At 49.2% G+C, this 17,879-nt stretch overlaps 1 protein-coding gene, 1 long non-coding RNA gene and 1 pseudogene across 2 annotated transcripts in view; all 3 read right to left on the minus strand.

The window, feature by feature from the left end:
- Nucleotides 1–126: 126 nt before the first annotated feature.
- Nucleotides 127–910, minus strand: LOC146757162 (zinc finger CCCH domain-containing protein 11A pseudogene; annotated as a pseudogene).
- A 12,659-nt stretch (nucleotides 911–13,569) lies between these two features.
- LOC146757163 (uncharacterized) lies at nucleotides 13,570–15,391 on the minus strand. Its single transcript, XM_085523511.1, has 3 exons — nucleotides 15,152–15,391; nucleotides 14,486–14,627; nucleotides 13,570–14,300 (listed from the first exon to the last, which is right to left on the minus strand). Exons 1-3 carry the CDS (start codon nucleotides 15,342–15,344, stop codon nucleotides 14,204–14,206), a joined length of 432 nt encoding a protein of 143 aa, XP_085379637.1. The 5' UTR covers nucleotides 15,345–15,391; the 3' UTR covers nucleotides 13,570–14,203.
- A 563-nt stretch (nucleotides 15,392–15,954) lies between these two features.
- The window catches only part of LOC146757164 (uncharacterized), a 13,498-nt gene continuing 11,573 nt past the window's right edge, over nucleotides 15,955–17,879 (minus strand). The window contains exons 2-5 of the long non-coding RNA XR_014937086.1: nucleotides 17,496–17,635; nucleotides 16,405–16,473; nucleotides 16,192–16,263; nucleotides 15,955–16,100 (exon numbers count right to left, since the gene is read on the minus strand). This is a non-coding gene — a long non-coding RNA (uncharacterized LOC146757164). The remainder of the gene's footprint in view (nucleotides 16,101–16,191; nucleotides 16,264–16,404; nucleotides 16,474–17,495; nucleotides 17,636–17,879) is intronic.

Consider the following 17,879-nt stretch of genomic DNA (forward strand, 5'->3'; position numbering starts at 1 on the left):
AGCTTGGCCCCCATGTTAAGGACTCAATCCATGCTTTTCAAATACATTTACATATCAAACTAAGCAATACAAGCCAAAGATGAAGGCAACCTTGGCATCAACACACAGAACATGCCACACCAAAAACATGGCAGAAAGAAAGTACAGGAGAAACTGAACTACAAAACCTCACAGCAAATTAATTTTCCAGAATGAAGCAGGCAGACACCATGGATTCGATGGAAAAACACATGGATGGACATCCTGGCACTTCCTGCCTTTGCATGTTGTAAGAAACAGCCCAGGCAATTCTAAGCAAACTCCATTTGCTTGACAGGGGAAGCACTTCAGCAGAGCAGACAGTGAAGCACCTCGTTACCTGCTGGCTTTGCCATCTGCTGCATCCGCAGGGCTTTCTCCTGCTTGATTTCTTCCAAGGTTTTAATATGCACTTCTTCCAATGGCTTGATTTTACGCGGTGGCTCTTCCAGTTTCACTTTATCAGGCTCAGGTGGAGGGAAAATTCTCTTCTTCTTGCATTTACCCTTAGCTCTCTTCTCAGTAAGAAGCTCTTCTACTTTTTGCTTCTCTTCCTCCAGGTGTTTGTGTTTCCTTTCAGCCAGGGATTCCAAGGTTTTGGTGCGAACTGCAGGAGAAGGCCTCACCCCGGAGCTGGGATCCTCCACCTTACAGCACCCTTCTGCCTGGGGGGCAGCTGGGGTTTCTCCTTGCTGATTCGCTCTCTCAAGACGGATCTCTTCCAGAGTTTTGACATGGATCTCCCCTGCTGGCTTGGCACCCTTCTCTGCCATCATCAAGAAAGGAGAAGCATAATGATTAAAAGAGAGTCCAGCGAGAGCTTAGGTTTCCAGATTTGACATAATATTACAGAATATGCGTGTTCCCAACAACAACGCACCCAGGAAAGAATAAGCAGAAAGCCTAGAGAATCTGTGCAGCAAACACAGACAACCATTTACCTCTCCTTGGTGCTCTGTCAATCTTGATCTTCTTCTCCAGCTTTTCTGCGAGGCTGCGTTTCAGCGGAAGGCCACTGACAACAGCTACAGAGAGAAAACAACAACATTCCTAAGATAATTTCTTTGGAGAAAGATTTTAGAACAGTTAACCACAAAAAAGTCTATCTCTCATGGAGCACCCAGCCACCAGCAACTGCTACTCCAAAACCAGCAGTGCAAGATAAAGGTTCACTTCTGTGAACGGCTCTATTCCCCAACACAGTGCCAGCTATCTGAGTATTATCAGAAGGATAACAAAGTAGGGCATATGAACTCACCACTTTGTTGTTTGGTTTTATCCTTTTGTTTCTTCAGTTTGATTTCTTCAAGTGTTTTTATTCCAGCATTCAGACTGTCATCTGGGAACACAGAGCAGTAAATGAGACTGAGGGACAGAGGCACACGCTGAGGACCACAGCTCTGCAAACTGCCTCCTGCTCAGAAGCATGCAGAACAAACCCTGTCGGCTCTCCCCACAGCTAAGAGCACCATGGACCTGACATCTGTCTGATACCCTCCTTTCATCCTTCTTGATATTAAAAGTAGGCTTTATCTCTTACTTTAACCCATCCACATGATTCCTCTATCAACAATGTGGCTTTAACCAGTGGTTGAAAAGATGCACATACAGGCACTTAAACTCCATGCTGTGGCCTCATTTTGCTCTAATGAAGTAAACAAAGGAGTTTACCTACCTAATCTGAAAGGCACATGAAGATACGAGGTAGGAACAAGATCATGGAAATAGCTGAGTCTATTCAGCAACCCTATGTTCTGTTGTGTTTGTACAACAAATTGCTTTGGAGTTAATTGGCAGCCCACAGTTAATATTCTTAAGTACAAATGGAAGTGATTACAGACAGGTTCCTTATTTTAACAGCTATACTTACCTGGTAAACCCATAGAAGCAGCCTAAGTGAATAGAGTAACTAGTAAAGAACCGGGAAAAGCAACCACACTCACCATCAACACATTTGTCATCATCTGCAGCTTTGATTAAAATGGGAGGATGTGTAGCGCTTGGGACACTCTCTTTGTTTTCCATTTGCATCACTTCCATCAACTGTGGAGAGGGATCGGACTGCACGGAAAGCTTGCTCTGCTGCACTGTTATCTGAGCTGCATTCGGATCGTCACCTGCAGACTCTGGTGGACTTGGCAGCGTAGCTACAGGAAGAAAAGGATCAATTTAAAACTTTGATCCTAACCTTACAACCACTGCACAAAGATGGCAGGCAAGGCTGAAAACCCACACAGATAAATGCTGAGTCTCCACTTGCCCATCCAAATGGCTTCTCTGTGAATAAAGAAATCCCCCCCTACACAACATTCATCTCCCTGACACCCAGAAAAAGCTTAATTGCAGGAACACAACCAGCAAGGCAAAGGCCACAGGAGCAGAGAGAAGCTGAGCATGCAAGAAAAAACTGAGTATCAGAAGCGCACAAAGTTCAGCTGTGCACCTATCTATCAGCTCACAAGTGAACGTTATCTGGCGTTCTTTATGACACTATACCCACCTGTAAGTAATAGAGTTAATCTTTCGTACCTAAAAAAGACAAACTCACTTTGGCTTGGTGGAAAGAAAACCCCATTGAGGTAACGTCCCTTGGTGTGATGGAAGGCACAGTTGGATTTCTGGCAGCCTCCTGGCTGGTTCTCCCAGTAGCAGGAAATCATGCTGCGAAATTTCTGCAGATGGAAAGGAAGAAAAGCTGATGGTAATGTGGACCTAAGATCTGCAAAGGGAGACTGAGCTCCAGATGGTGCCAGTGAGCAGACTGCCACAAAGCAGCACTCAAACACCACTCTGAAGAGTGCGCAGGCTGGGAGCACCAGGCTCAATGAGCTTTTCTAGCATTCTGTGGGTGAGGACACCAGTTTAGAAGGGGTTAAACTAACACACCTTGCAGAATGCTTGTCTGAATGATGTGGTTCTTTAGCAACTGTTGAGAGAACACTGTTGGTATCTACTACATTAATATTCTGCTATGATATACCATTGCCATTGAGCTCTCTTCCCTCTGCTTCCTCCCAGCCCCCTCTTAACAATAGGAACCATCATAATTTCAAAGCAAATGAACCTAATCTGCAAAAGCACATTCAGCCCACCTAAAGAAATGAGAAGTGGGTTTGGTGATAAACTCTGAGGAGCCAACACTCACACTGATCTCCATGTGCCTGAACCTGCAGACATTCCTGAAGCAGCGGCCCTCCTTCCACAGCCTGCAGGTGGTTTCATTGCCCAAAGCAGCTTCACAGTGCCTGAAGGGACAGTTGTCTCCCTGTGACCCAATGGAAACCAAGAGAGGAAAATGAACTAGTGCAACCTGAGAACTGGCCATGCTTTGAGCTCATTTTTAGCTAGTTGCTCTTTTGCACAATGCAATTAGTTATGAAGTTTGCTGAAGATCAGTAATACTTCTAAGTATTCCACCGCGTCCTCTTGACTTCAGAACTGAAAGAAGGAGAAATGAAGGAAAAAACCCAAGCAGACCTTTTTACAAGTGGAATAGAAGTAGAAATAGCAATCGTCTCCTTTCTTCGACATGCTCGACGAGTGCACAGAAGCAGTTCTGGTCTCGAGGATCTCTGTGCAGCTCTTCCTGTGCTCTCTCAAAGAGCTGGCTCGTGCTTCCTTGGACTGAAAGTCTTCTACTGTCTTGATCAGTGAAATCTTCTTTTGAAAAGGAACCCTAAGCAAAACACCGACAAGCAGAAAAGAATGAGGAATGCCCACCCATCTTCCCAGCTTTCTTCTGTTCATTCAATCAGTCTTTCTAGAGCAGTTGTTTCAAAACATTGCCCTCCTCAACACTGGTCAAACTCTAGTAACATCACCCTGACTCAGCACGGAGCCCCTGGGCTGCACGGCTGCAAGCCCTCCAATGGAGCCCCTCCTTCAACACCACGAGTGACAGCAGTGAGTAACCCCAGCACATTTGTCTGACCGCTGCAGGTCTTCAAGCTCAACCACCTGGACAACCTCAGCAAAGACAGCGATTTTCCAAGCCTTGCAGTTCACTTCTCCTGTAGGCTGAACCAACACTGAATCTGTCAATTAAGAATAACGGGGTAGGAAGAATTTTCCTCCTCACTTTGCCAATGTCAAATTCTGTAAGTTGGAATTTCTGGTCTTCAAGGTTTCTTCACCTATGAAGAAAACACTAAAACCTTCCCCTGTCTTTGTTACCTGTACAGCAAAAGCATGCCAGTGCGTATCAATACACAAATCCACACACATATGCCTGTATACTGTAACTCAGCACTGCATGGAGCTGCAGCACGTTCTGCTCAGCCACAACAAGGGTTTGGGTTGGTTCATTTGTTTTTTTTTTCTTTTCTGATGTAAAAATCAAATATTTTGGTATTTTAGGTTTGTTTTGTTGGTTTTTTTTTAAGGTATCAAATGCAGTAAAACCTACAACCAGGCCAGACAGAAGATCAAATTCAAGTGATTCGGAACTCTTTCATTAAAGTGCTGCACATTTCTGTGCTAAGCATTTCCTACAGTCAGTAAGGAAAGGCTGGAACCTTTTACTCACACAAACACTAGTGAATTTTCCAAAAAAAACCCTTTCTTTCAGGGAATTTTCCCAAATCTAAACTAAAGAGAGGAGAAGTCGGGCTCTCAAGTTAGTTGCTGGACTGACTGCATGACAAAGGGAACAAAAACAGCAGTTAAGGACAAAGTTTCCCTCCCTCCTCCAATACTGATAGAAATGCTGCCTTTTTACCTTTAGTACCTTCACAACGGATTGGCAGATTCCTACGTTCCTAAAGACCTCAATGCTGCTCAGCACAGACGCCGGGCACCAACTGTCACTGGACTCTGCACCGTGGAACACGCACACAGCTCAGCACTTCTGTTCACCTCACAATTGGAAGGGTTCTAGAATCGGGAGCATGAAGCGGACTAGAAATACCTCACATCTCTCTGCTCCTTACGAGCCCTTCCATTTTAAAACAAGATAACCCCAGACACATCTGTTAGCACAGCAGCCCAAATGCTAACCAGAACACACAGTGTGTAACGCCGAAAGTACCAGTTTAATGCCATGCCACAAACCCTATTTAATGGTGCAGGTGACCGCCCCTATCAGATACCCGTGACCTCCCTGACTCCAGCCCTGGTGCACGCAGGCACCACCTGCCCAATACCCAACATCTCCCCCCTCTTTATCATCTCCAGCCCCTGTAAAGGTTCCCCCACGTACTCCCTGTTACTCCAAAGGTGATTCGCACATTTAAGGCTATTCCGCAAATGAATCAAACATTAAACATATGCAAAAAACAATTAAGCTGTCATAATAACATACCAAAGTGATGCAGCTGTAGTGCCTACAATCCTGAAAGCACACAACAGCAATCTGCCTAACAATTGTGAAATGCTGTATGGCAACACTTAGTCAACTTGTAGAGAACAGTGCATTCAAGTTCAAGATAACAGCACAGTACACAATGGAGTTACAACTTTTCCAAGTTCAGTGTAACACTGTTGTACAGAATCTTCGTGGCATTCCAGTTCTGTCCAGTGTGCATTATAATGTCACACTCCATAACCAGATAAGAAGACAAAAACATATTGGCTGTGCAGAATCGTTCTGAATGTCCACCACTGGGGGACTATCCAGGAACAAGGTCTCCCCCGCTCACGAACTATCAGTCCGGCATGAAGGCTGGATTCCCAGTTCGGACCTTCAGGCACATTTGGATCAACGCAGTCTCATGTGCCGTTACCAGCAGCCGCTGCCCAGTGCTGACGTCAAATCACTGGCTGCACTGGAGACATTAACCAAGGAGACATTGACCAAAACCGGTGCTGAGATGTTCGGATCCTCACGGTGCGCAGGATGGCTCGTCGTTTGGTGCCGGCTTAACCCAATGTGCCGGCAGCCAGCAGGGCCCACTTGGGGTCCCGACACAGACATGTCTCTTGCCCATGACGAGGAGTGGCATAGGGTCTGGGAGCCATGGCCCTCCGTCGGGTCTGATCAGGACCTGACCTATTGGTGTCCATTCGGTCAGCTGATGGTCTCCCATCCAATTCTCTCACGCAGGAGGAGAGCGTGTGGGCACAGCTCAGGCCCCTCCAGCCCTCCCCCCTCTTTAAGCGCACGAAGACGCCCCTTCAAGGTCTGATGTGCACACTCCATAATAGCCTGGCAGGTGCTGCTGCCGGGAATGCTGAAGATATGCTTAATGCCCCAAGCTGTGCACCAGCGTCCAAAACATGCATTTCTATATGCTGGGTCATTGTCAGTCTTTAACTCATGAGGTACACCCATGACAGTGATGGCCATGCACAACGCTTTTATGTAATGCATGGCGGTCTGTCCAGATTGTGCCACAGCCCAGAGAAAACCACTGCATGTGTCAGTTGTGACATGCAAGTGACGGAAACACCCAAACTCTGGGAAGTCTGTGACATCCAGCTGCCAAACCTCATTTGGTCTCAAACCTCTGGGGTTCACCCCTGCAGGAAACAGGTTAGCCATAACTCCCGCTCCTCCTTGGCCGATTCAGTTAACTTTCTAAGAGCACCAAGGGTGGGTAGCAGCTTCTGCGCCTCTTCGTCCCCTGCAAAAGCTCACAGAACTCCATGCTGGCTTTCTCTAATGCTGACCAACTCACACAGTGAGAAGCTCCGTCAGCCAGACCTCTCCACATTATCCACATAATAAGCAGACTGAGGTCTGCTCAATCTGATGTGGAAGTGATTGGCAGATGCTGTGGCCGGAGGGATGAGGTGCCTGCAGGGTGTCCCTTGGAAGAAGGTTTGGTGAGGATGGATCCTCTGAGCCAGCATCGGGGACAGGGTGCTGGGTGCAAATGCCAGTGCTGCCCCCTGTCATCCTGTTGGTTTTAAAAGGAGTACAGCTCCGTTTCCAAACTTTGCCAACCACAGGCTGGCTGGCAGCTTGAAGGAACTGCCATGAAATTGGTCTAATGAAACGTTCCTGGCAGAGCTTCAGGATGGAGAAAGTGCAGTTTGTCCTCAACTGAGCTGAGGTCCAATGAGCTGAGTTTCCTGGCTCAGAGCAGAGGCCGTGAGCATCACGTCTCACAGTCTGTGTCACCTGGGCAGAGCCGTTAGGCAGGGGCTGCTAGTGGGGAGATGCCAAGGTTTTCCATGAAGATGATTGCTCAGATATGCCTGAGTTCAGATGGAGGGGCCCATTGCCCTACCAGGAAGTGGAAGATGCTTGGGGGTGAGGCAGCTCGTGCTTTCCCATGCCTGTAGGACCTTACAGTGCTGTGCCTTTCCACATACCTACCCCACCTTCTTTCTTTCCCATGCAGGGGTCATCATTAATCCAGTGGGTGGCAGCAGAATGCCCGGACAGCCCCACTGCAGTGCGTCTCTGTGGCAGAAGGACACACCAAGCCTGTGCTCTGTCTGGATGCCACTGATGAACTGCTTTTCACTGCCTAAAAAGGTATAGGTTGGACAGAACAGGTGTGGGGGCTGTTGGCTTTTTATGTGCTATTCTCATAGATCTCCCCAGGCTGGCGTGGGGAATTGGGGTGCATGGCAGGGATGGCTCCTTCTGGGCTGCTCCCCTGTCCCTGCCTTCTGATGTCCAGGTGCTGGAGCAGGCTAGCTCCATTGCCCTGGAGAGGAGCTGTGGGTGGTGGGAGGCAGCGCTTGGGAAGGAGTCGGTGCCTCCATGCCACGGAGGAACTCCCCAGCCCAACTCTCTCAGTCACGTTCTTCTTCCTACAGACCGGAGCTGTAAGATGTGGAACTTGGTGAAGGGTCAGGAAATTGCTTCCCTCAAGGGTCACCCAAATAATGTTGTTTCCATCAAGTACTGCAGCCACACGGGGTTGGTGTTCACCGTGTCCACGTTGTACATCAAATTGTGAAACATCCGGGACTCAGCGCGCTGCATCCGCACCCTGACGTATGTAGTGGGAAGAGTGGCTGTGGGGGACTGTGGGCAGCTCTGGCTTTGCAGAAGATGGTGTGAGGAACTCCTGGGGTCCCACAGGCTGGAAACAGAGCCCTGCTGTTTTAGGATCAGTGCCTACAGCTGTAGGAAACAGGGAGGCTTAGGGAGATCTTGGAATGGAATCTGTGGGGACCCTCTGCATCAAAGGCTCTAAGGAAAGGACCTGGAAGAGCTTTTCAGCCCTTCCTGGGGGTGGCCAAGAGCACCAGCAAGAAGGGATGGGGATTTTCTTTTTTGGTTCAACTAATATACCACAGGAAGACAACCACATTAACCCAGCTGTATTTGTTGTTGTTGTTTATCTACAGCATGAAGCATTTCACTTGGAAAGTCTCTGCTGCCACTCATCGTACAACAGACTTAAAGCACAGCACTTGGCACCTAGCAGTGCTGTGAAGGGTTGGAAAGGCAGCGCATCATTGTGCTGAGGGCCAAGAGACGGTTCAGACAACAGAAGCATTTGTCCACATTTCTGACATGAAGGCTGTCGCCTCACGATCCGGCGACAAATCAAGGCTGCTGTGTGAAAGTACCGCACATGGGATCAGACGGGACTCACACACAGTGTGTAACACCGAATGTACCAGCTTAATGCCACGCCACAAACCTACCCAATGCCCAACAGGGGGGACCAGTCAATGCTGCTCATCAGCCATCAACCCCGGATGCTGGAGAAGGCAGACCATGTTGTGGTGCCGGAGCATTACACCATGGCTGAGATGGGGACACCCACCGAACTGAGGACCCGCTGTGGATCCTACAGCCGGCTGCTGCAGCACTGAGGACCACAGTGCAGCTGGAGTGGGATGCGATGGGACATGGGGAGCTGTGGCTGTCTCCGCTCCCCGCTGCAGGATGGGAAGAGTGGGATGCTCTGGGATTTGTATGGAATAAAGCGGAGATGTTTTGTAGAGGAGCAGGTTGGGATGTGGGGTGTGGGCAGCTCAGCCTCAGTGCATGGTTGGTTATGGAAGCTGGGTGTCTGCCCTCAGAATGTGGCTGTGGCAGCACTGTGGGTTATGGGGGGGAAGCACAGCTCAGCCCAATACTGGATGAACTTTCCAGTCATGTCTTCATGCCAAAGCGTTGCAGATAGCACAGGGAGTGCAAAGGGGAGGAGGAGAGCAGCAGTGTGAAATGGAGCAATGGGCAAAGAGTGTGGGGTGGGGGGAGGAGGGATGAGGAGAGGTCCCCTCATCCACCCCAACCCTGAGCACAGCACGGAGCAGAATGCGCCGCAGGCTGAGCACAGAACAGCCCAACACTTTATTTCACAAGAAGCAGCACAGGAAAAGCATAACAGCATAGGAAGCAGAGGGAGATGTGAGAGGTAGAGGGGATGGGGCTGTGTTCATCACCGACCCCAAATGCTCGTGTGGCCAGTTGGCCCCTTGCAGGCTGAAGCACAGCACTCAGACGGTTTGGTTACTTCCTGTGTGAAGAAGAAGAGATGGTGTCCCATAGGGCCACGTTCACATCCCAGCCCTCAGCTCCCTGCAGAGTCCCAGCCCAGCCCTGGTGCAGCACCACAAGGAGCACAAGGAGCACAGGGACCCCTTCCAACCCCCAGCCCCACACCGCAGCTGTGCTCGAGTTGCTGGTTCCACCTTCCTGGCCTGTAAGGTAAGAAGAGCCATTGTCTCAGCCCAGTTTGTAGGAGGGAGGCAAGGTTCTTTGATATGCATATACCTGGTGCGGGATTAAGAAACAACGGTTCAAACATTGGTCCGACCAGTTTATTACAAGACTTTATCAGGGAGATGGGGAAGGGGAGGACGGACGCTATTATGGTGTAGGGTGATGGGGAAGGGAATGCAGTAAAAATATGAAATAGAAGCAAGGAGTCTCTGTAGGAAGCAAGAGGGAGATATTCACCACCATGGATCCATCGAGGTTTGTAGTTCAGTCATTGGTCTTCAGTCGTGGTGGGTCGTCAGGCGTTGTTCTGTTAATGGTGATCACGATGACAATTTCCAATGGTAGCACCAACTTATTTATATGTCCAAAGTGGTCAAGTCAGCTCTCTTTGGAGTGACAGCTCGAATCCAAAGTAGTTGAGTCAGCACTCCTTGGAATGGAAGCTTCTGGCTCTGGGATCTTAGCAGAAATTCCTTTGTTCCCATCTTCTGAGCCTTGCCAGCAGATAAGAGGGAGCAGGGATACCCATCCGCATCCTGTTTTTCACAGGGCACGATGGCTTCATTACCCAGATTTCCCACACCAAGCTGGAGCTATTTAGTCCCGGGCCAGATCTTCCGCTCATAAACAGTCCTGAGCACTCTTCTGGAGGCAAACAGCTCTGAAGGAAGGTGCTTTCAAATATTCAAATACCCAAAAAGTGATATTGATTGTCACACGGTAGCACCCATTACTTGCCACTTCAATAAATCATTGAGAGTCTTCTCACAAGAAACACCTCAGGAAGCAAGCTTGGAGCCAGAAAACAAGGAAGGACTCTCACAGCCATGACCCCCAGCCCTGTTCTTGCTGTGGGGCATGGAGCAGCTTTGAGCACCAGGAAGGGGAACCCTGGGAGAAAGCGGGGACCCCAATGCTGCCCTGGCACTGGGCAGAGGTGGGGGACAGCGCTGCCCTCATCACTCACTGGGCGCCGTGTTGTAGCCTTTCTCCTTCTTCCCTGCAGACAGAGAGATGCATCAGCACAGGTTCACATCACAGCCAGGCTGAGGGCTCCTGAGGGAGCCTCAAATCCCCCCACAGCCCCCACTGTCCTCCTACACCCCTCCACTTTTACCTGCATGGCGTCTGTAGATGATGAATCCAACGCCAGCCATGATGGCAATGTCCACAACGGCGACAACCACCCCCACCACGTTGGGCACCAGGCTGGACTGTGACTGCTCTGGGGGAAGGCAGGGCTGTCAGCAGGGGAAGGGGCAGCCCAGAGCCCCCCAGCCCCACATCCCCTCACTCACCTCATGAGTAGAGGCTGGGTTGGGGCAGGCTGGCGTGCTCCACGCAGCACTGGTACTTGTCCCCGTGCGGGGCACGTACCTCCGACCGGAGCTGTTGTAGAGCACGAAGATTTCGCCATCCACGTACCCCACTTCAAAGAACCAGGGCTGCTCGGGGCCGGATTCCGTCATCCCTATTTCAAAGTACCGCATGGAGTGGAGCTCTGCGGGGTTGGAGCGCGGCGACCCCCCCTTTTTTATTAATTAGCAAGCTACTGCCTATAGAATAACAACACTACTTATATTAATAACATAACCATTATAACTCAATCAAGACCTCGATTGACAATCCTCTAGAAGTGAAAAAAGAGACAAGTCAAACACAGCATAACAACATTACTGTTAAACCTACTAAAAAGAACAAACTCGTTTGCTCTGCAACCTAAGTTTCTGCAACCTGGAAATAAATCCATGAGGGTCCCATTGTGTTCACATGTAACTAGTTAGGAAAAGTCTTCAACTTTCATATACTCTGATATATTGATTTTTAATGGCCACTAACTATTGTGCAACAAATGCTTTTAGGATGCTCATAACCATGCCTTTGAGCTAATAATTGATAATTGAACTTTATGAAGTTGCATGTCAGATAGAACCAGTTTTAGAGGACAAATGTGCTGGGGTATCACTAGGGGCATTATTACTTATTGACCCTTGAGAAACAGCAAACCGTGTTGGTGGTGGCTGCGACAGGCGGTGCCAGCAGGGCCTTCCCTGCTTCAAAGTGCACCTTTCCTCTCTCACCCATCACAGATTCTCTCCTGCATTCAGGGTCTGAAGGATTTCTTCCAGTTGTACACCATATCCGCATGGCCAGTGCGTGATACAGAGCCCAGGTGGAACAGCTGCCTGGAAAACAGAATAAACTATCAAATTTAGTTCTATTAGTATGCACTTTTGTCTCAAGTGATGCATGGTCATATTTTTAAAATCCCAATTAGTTGGGTGTAAGAGACGTATCCATTCTACGATACAGGGTCATCCCTTTGCCTGGGATTCCTTTCCAGGTTTTGTCTTTGCAAATTAAGAAAAGCTAATTAATAGGCTAATAACATCATGAGTGAGCAGTACTAACATACTAAAAGAGCTATTCCCATAGATTACAGCACTGATTACATCAAATCCTTTCTTTAACACACATTTGATCTATGGATAATGCCTAAAATTCTAATTCTTGAGACTGCATTGGTAACACAGAAAATCACACACTATGTCAAACCATTACTAATATTATTTATAACACCGCAAGTTACAAAGCAATTCCACTAGGAAAGAAACACACAAACACAGTTACTATAAAGGCTGGATGCTATTTTCTGCCTTGAGATGAGACCAACAACGTATTCTGGTGGTGTTAGTAACAACCGCACAAGATTAGAAGTGTCTAGTGTCATATGAGTATCCTCAGTGAAAATCCATTGAATGATTTGCTTAGAAGCTTCAGATCGTATCCCATAGTCAGTCACAGTCTTACCAGCCTGCTGTAACAATTTCCAATGATGCACTTCCCACCGAGCAGCTCCCTGCTGATCGTCTATCAGCGGGCAAGCGAGCTGAAACACAGCTTCACACGGTCCCTCCAATATCATGTCTCTAATGACTCCAGACCAACGCAAAGGTGGAGGATCGCTACGTGTGGGGGGGAATCGCATAGACAGGGGCTGTAAAGACATCGGTGAAACGCTCGAAGAGACTGATGCCTCCTTCGTACGCAGTTCTAAGTCCTGCAGCTCCTCAGTTAATGTTTTATTATGTTCCTCCAACGCTTTCTCATTCCCACCATTATCCGAGTCGCTTTCACTCTCAGGAGCTTCTTGCTGCTCTGCACACCCCTCAGCCCCCCCCCCACCGCACCTTCCTCACCAGCCAAAACCGGATCTGCCAGAGACGTTGAAGAGGTCGAGGACGGGGGATTATTCGGGGCTTCTGCGGCAGCCCTGACTTGTGAGGCTGATGAGCAAACGGAGTACGAACCTCCTGGTAACAGGGAGTCAAGCTCTGACCTTGACTGAGCACTAGGTCCGGATAGAGCTTGTACCACAGCAGCAGCAATCTCCCACTCGGCTTGCATATTCTTCAATGTATTTATTTTGTATTCCTTATTTTTGGAGATAACAAAGTCCCACATATGGTCGACTATTTCTCGCCATTCGGCTACAGTGAACATCAGTGCCACCTCCTGAAGATGTCCATTCATATGAGCCCATTTTACCAGCTCGGATATGCATTTAGGAGATACCTGCTCCCCTGTCTTAGAGAGAATACATTTGAGCAGTTCCTCCACAGCTTCCCACAACATCGTGGATGGCAGAGAACGGGATGGTACCCCGATGAGAGGTGAGTGCCATCCCCCCCCCCCCCAGTTCTTTATTGCCCCCGCACCGCGCTGTTAGAGAGAAGAGGTTCTTTGTTCCTTCTCTCCCTGGGTTTGTTCCCGCTGTCACCGAGTGAGCTCTAGAGAGAACTCCGTGACACAAACTCATTGCAAAGTCTAAGCTAGAAGAAGCGTCACCTCAGTGTATCCCAGAAAAAGAACAGCGTTGAGATTTTAATTGGTTTTGGATTTTTGTTTTATTGAGGGTGGGTTGTTTTTTGTTGGTTTTTTAGGGTTTTTTTTGGGTTTTTTTTGTCTTTTTTTTGGGGGGGGGGTAGGGGGGTGCGAGGGGAAGGGAGAGGGAGGGGACAGTTGTTTGGTTGTTTTTCATATACAATAAAGCTATGCAGTTCCGCTGTCAGTCGCCTCAGAGAGTTCCCGAAGGAGCTCAACCACATTCTGCTCAACATCGAGTTGTTCCATTGAGTGGAACAATGGTAGTCTTGCAGATGGAGCAATGCAGGAATTCTGACAGGATCTCCAGGTGTATCCAGTTCATCATCTGAAAGCTCCGCAACCAAATTGGAAGGGACCAGTCCTCTTGTGCCATCTGTCAGCTCTCCCTGAAACCAGCCATTCTCACCCACATCTCCAAAGACATTACGCATTGTCCGGCAGTCAGAGGAAGCTCGTTTTCTGGGTCCTCATTAGGACCCTCAACAGGAATGTAGCTGTGTCGAGCTAAGAATCTTCAAACTGCTGGTGATACCTGTCCTGGAGAATGCAGGATGAAGGACAAAAGCTCTGCTCTCACATTCAGGGCCATCCTCTGACAGAAGGCAGCACTCAGGACTGTTCCCAAGGATCTCTTTCATGGCTTTGAGTTCAAGCTCCAGGTCTTCCAGATGACCTTGAAGACTTCTGGCCTCTTCAATGGCAGAATGGAACGGACAGGAGCTATTACGGAGACTCTTGTTTGACTGGGTCAGAGTCTGTCTCGTTGCCTTCCCCAGCTCCATCTGCTGCTTCTGCTGCTCTCTTTTCCCTCTTGCGCGCTCTGTGAGAATGAGTTTCAGAAAGCACTACTCACTGACAGGAAATAAGGGGAAACTTGAAAGACTTTGCAACCTGAGTCCTGGCAGTGTACTGCCAGCAGCTGATTTGGCCGTCCAGGATCCTGGCACCACAAATGCTTCATTGCCAAATGCAGCAATAAGGTGTTCTGGGGAAAGGCCAACTCACAGGTAGTTTTTGAGCACCCATATCACAGTACCAACGGCCAGCACCAGCGCAGGCAGCAGCATCGCTGAGACCGTCACCGGAATGCGGCGCTTCCGCACAGATGTGTGAGCAGCAGCCTCTGTGCTTTTGCCTGTGTTCATCCCTGGAAGAAATGAGACAATGTCCCACGTTACCTTCAGCTGCGCTACAGATAATCTCTCAGTGTGCTTCATGGACCCAAGAGGTCATTTTGTCAGTGGGTGCCTCCGTCTCTGGTGCCGAAGCACCGGAGGACAAGAAGGATTGCTTCCACCTCTCGTTGGGTACAAAGAGGCTGCACAGGCACTACCCGTGTCCTCCTCTGGGCCGAGAGCTGGGGCTGTACTCTGGGGTCTGGGCTTGGTCTGTGGGGAGAGCTACAGAGCAGAATCCCTCATGCTTTTCCCGGCATGCGTGTCCTGAGCTCTCCTGTGGGACGCCCCCCAGGCTGAAGGTCAGGCTTCAGCCAGCACAGGGCACAGCCAGAGCCAGCCCAGGGGAGAAACACTCCTGCTTCTTTTACATGTGCTCTATGCTCACACGCTCAGGTCTGGCTGCTGACCTGGTGTGCAAGAGCTGGCAGCAAGAGCCTGCAGGCACGCAGTGACTCTGGTTTGTGACACCGTATGATCATGGGACAGAAATTACCTGGCATGCTGGTTGGTGCTGCCTGCATTCCTCTGTCCGGGATGGGCAGTGTGGGATATCCACCTTCCTGGAGTGCATCCGGGACCGGCAGTGTGGGATATCCACCTTCCTGGAGTGCATCCCGCTCACTTTGTTGGTCCGTTCCTTTAGAAAGAAAGCAGGGCAGTAGGAGTGGGATGTCACGTGCCCTCATCAAAAACTGAGCTTCTCCAATCCCGAGCTCAGGAAAAGTCCAGGCCCCCCACCCCCAAGTACACTGTGAGCCCCTCTGTTACCCAAAGGCATTTGGGCCCTCCCAGCTATTGGACAATGCTGACTCCCTCACACCTCTTGAGGAATCAGCTCCTGTGCAAGGCCCTCACATTCTGTGCTGTCACCAGCCCATCACAGCCAGGTAGCTGCAGGCTGAAATCCAAGCTCTAACACACAGTCCAAGCCTTCAGAATTAGCATCTCCACCTCATTTCCAGCATTAGCAAAGGCAGCCAACCCTGCTCGGGATGCTTCTCCTGCCTTGAACTTGCTCAGCTGCACGGAGGGCTTTGGATGAACAGAAGCACAGCGCTTGCCACTTGCTGCCATCTGGGTGCCAACGACTGCACAAAGCAGCTCTGACAAGTAATGGTTGTGCTGGGGGAGCAGCTGCCTCTGGGTCTTGGCTGGATGCAGACCATCTGGCAGCAGACCAGCTCTGGTGCTTGACAGCACCTGCAAGGTGATACATGGAACACGGCTGCAGCACGGCTCTGACCCATTCCTTCCTGCTGTGCAGGCTACAGCCTGCCCACACCTGCATATCACACCTCAGCTTCCCAGGTCCCACAGTGAACAGACTGAAGTATACCCACCACGCTCTGCCTTCTCCATTTCCTTCAGCAGTCGCTTCAGGAGACGGGATGAGCCCTGAGAGTATTTTCCTCGTTTGTATTCATCCTCTTCTCTTTCCGGACCTTAACAGAATGTATGAAGTTAAATATCACGTGCATGAAGTTTTGAAGATCAGCGGCGAGTCAGCCAAGTCAGTGAAGACAGAGTACTCACTGCTGGGATTCCAGCTGGGCTCCAGCACAGGAGGAAACCGATGACCGGGCAGGGCCCACACTGGGGGCACTTCTGCAACCAAAGACCCATGAAAAGTTTCAGTCACACACTACAGCATCAACTGAGTAGCAGAGCGTACAGGGGACTGTGCCATGAAATGGCACTGAAACGGGCAGCAAAAGCTCTGTAAAGAATTTCAAAGCTATGACGTACCTGCGCGATCCGACAGAGTTTCAGTTCCAGATCTCAGAGAGGAAGCTGGATCAACTCCTCTAGTCAAATCTGCAAATGAACACAGGACAAAGCAACTGCTACTGAGCATCCCTTCAGCCACAAGGTCGCAGGATGCAATTAAAGCCAGGGATTCCTTCACAACACTATTCTCTCCCTTCCGCACAGGGAAACAAGGGGCCTGGGAGAGCAGCAAGGATGCAGATAAGGAGTGAGACCTCACGGAAGTCATCAGGCAAGGAGGAGAATAGATGTTGTAAATACCAGAAGAGGAGTTGCATCCCCCTGATAAGAACAAGAGGGGGTCTGCATGCTAAACAACTATTGAATATGTATCAGAATTCCGAGAAATCATTGACTATGTATGAGATGTACCTATATCTGTGTCACGATTTTACAAGTCCATGTGCAAGTTTGGTGGAGCTATCCCCCTTGCACCCAGCACTGGAATAAACATACCTGCTTTATAACCCATCTATGTGTTATAGAGTTTGATTCCGCAAGTCACTTACACCCCATATTTTCCCTAACAGCCACACTGGGTTATCTGGATTCGTTACATTTATCCATTGTTGCTGGCAGATGTTTCTCTCTCTCTCTCTGTCTTTAATCCCCACACAGCCCATCTTCCCAACTGTGGGTTTCGGTTAGGAGGTATGCACCCATAGGGTCCATGCCCTACTTGTAGATATTTATCCTGCCCAGCCCCAGGTGCCCAATTTGAGGCAATAGTTGCACATCCCTAATAGGCACAGTAATATGAGCCTGGGTGGTTACAGTATCCCCTCCCTAGGTTTGAGCTTAGGCAAAAATAGTAACCCTTTTGGTTTAGACTGGGCTGTATAGGTACCAGGTCACACAGGGATGTAAGGAAGCTTGGTGTGGGTGGCGTTGTGCTGCTATACAAAATGTGATCACTGTGAGAATCCCCAAGTACCAATGGATACCCCTAAGGCCCATCTTTCCCCACAATTCACTCCTCTGCCTCACTCGTCAACTGGGTTGCAACCAGCTACGAGGGGTTTTTTTAGTTCTTCTCAGCAGCAGTAGTGTTCTTCAGGGGAAGCCTTTACCTGGAATACCCATTGGGCTTGTCGCATTGTGAGTTTCAGGTCGTCACTCCCGGGAGCTACCTCCCACTTCTCGTCACCGATGGGTCCTTTAACACGGCTGGCATGAGTCCATCCTCTCTCTGCAGTTCGAATAGCTGTTTCTGCAGTAAATAAAACAACATAGGGACCTTCCCCTTGTGGTGTTAGTGTAGCTTCTTTCCAAGTTTTTATTAGGACCCCATCCCCCGGCTGTATCCTATGGATTGCTATCTCCAATGGGGACTGCTGTGCAATCAGATCCTTCTTGTAGTTCCTTGCACCCACTCATTAATTGTATAAGATTTTAATTGATCATCTTGTAAATGGGGGTGACCAAGAGGTATTTCAAGATTATAGGGCATACCA

The sequence above is a fragment of the Coturnix japonica genome, chromosome 24 (genome assembly GCF_054131305.1).
Source record: "Coturnix japonica strain WE chromosome 24, WE-NBRP24, whole genome shotgun sequence".
NCBI lineage: Eukaryota > Metazoa > Chordata > Aves > Galliformes > Phasianidae > Coturnix > Coturnix japonica.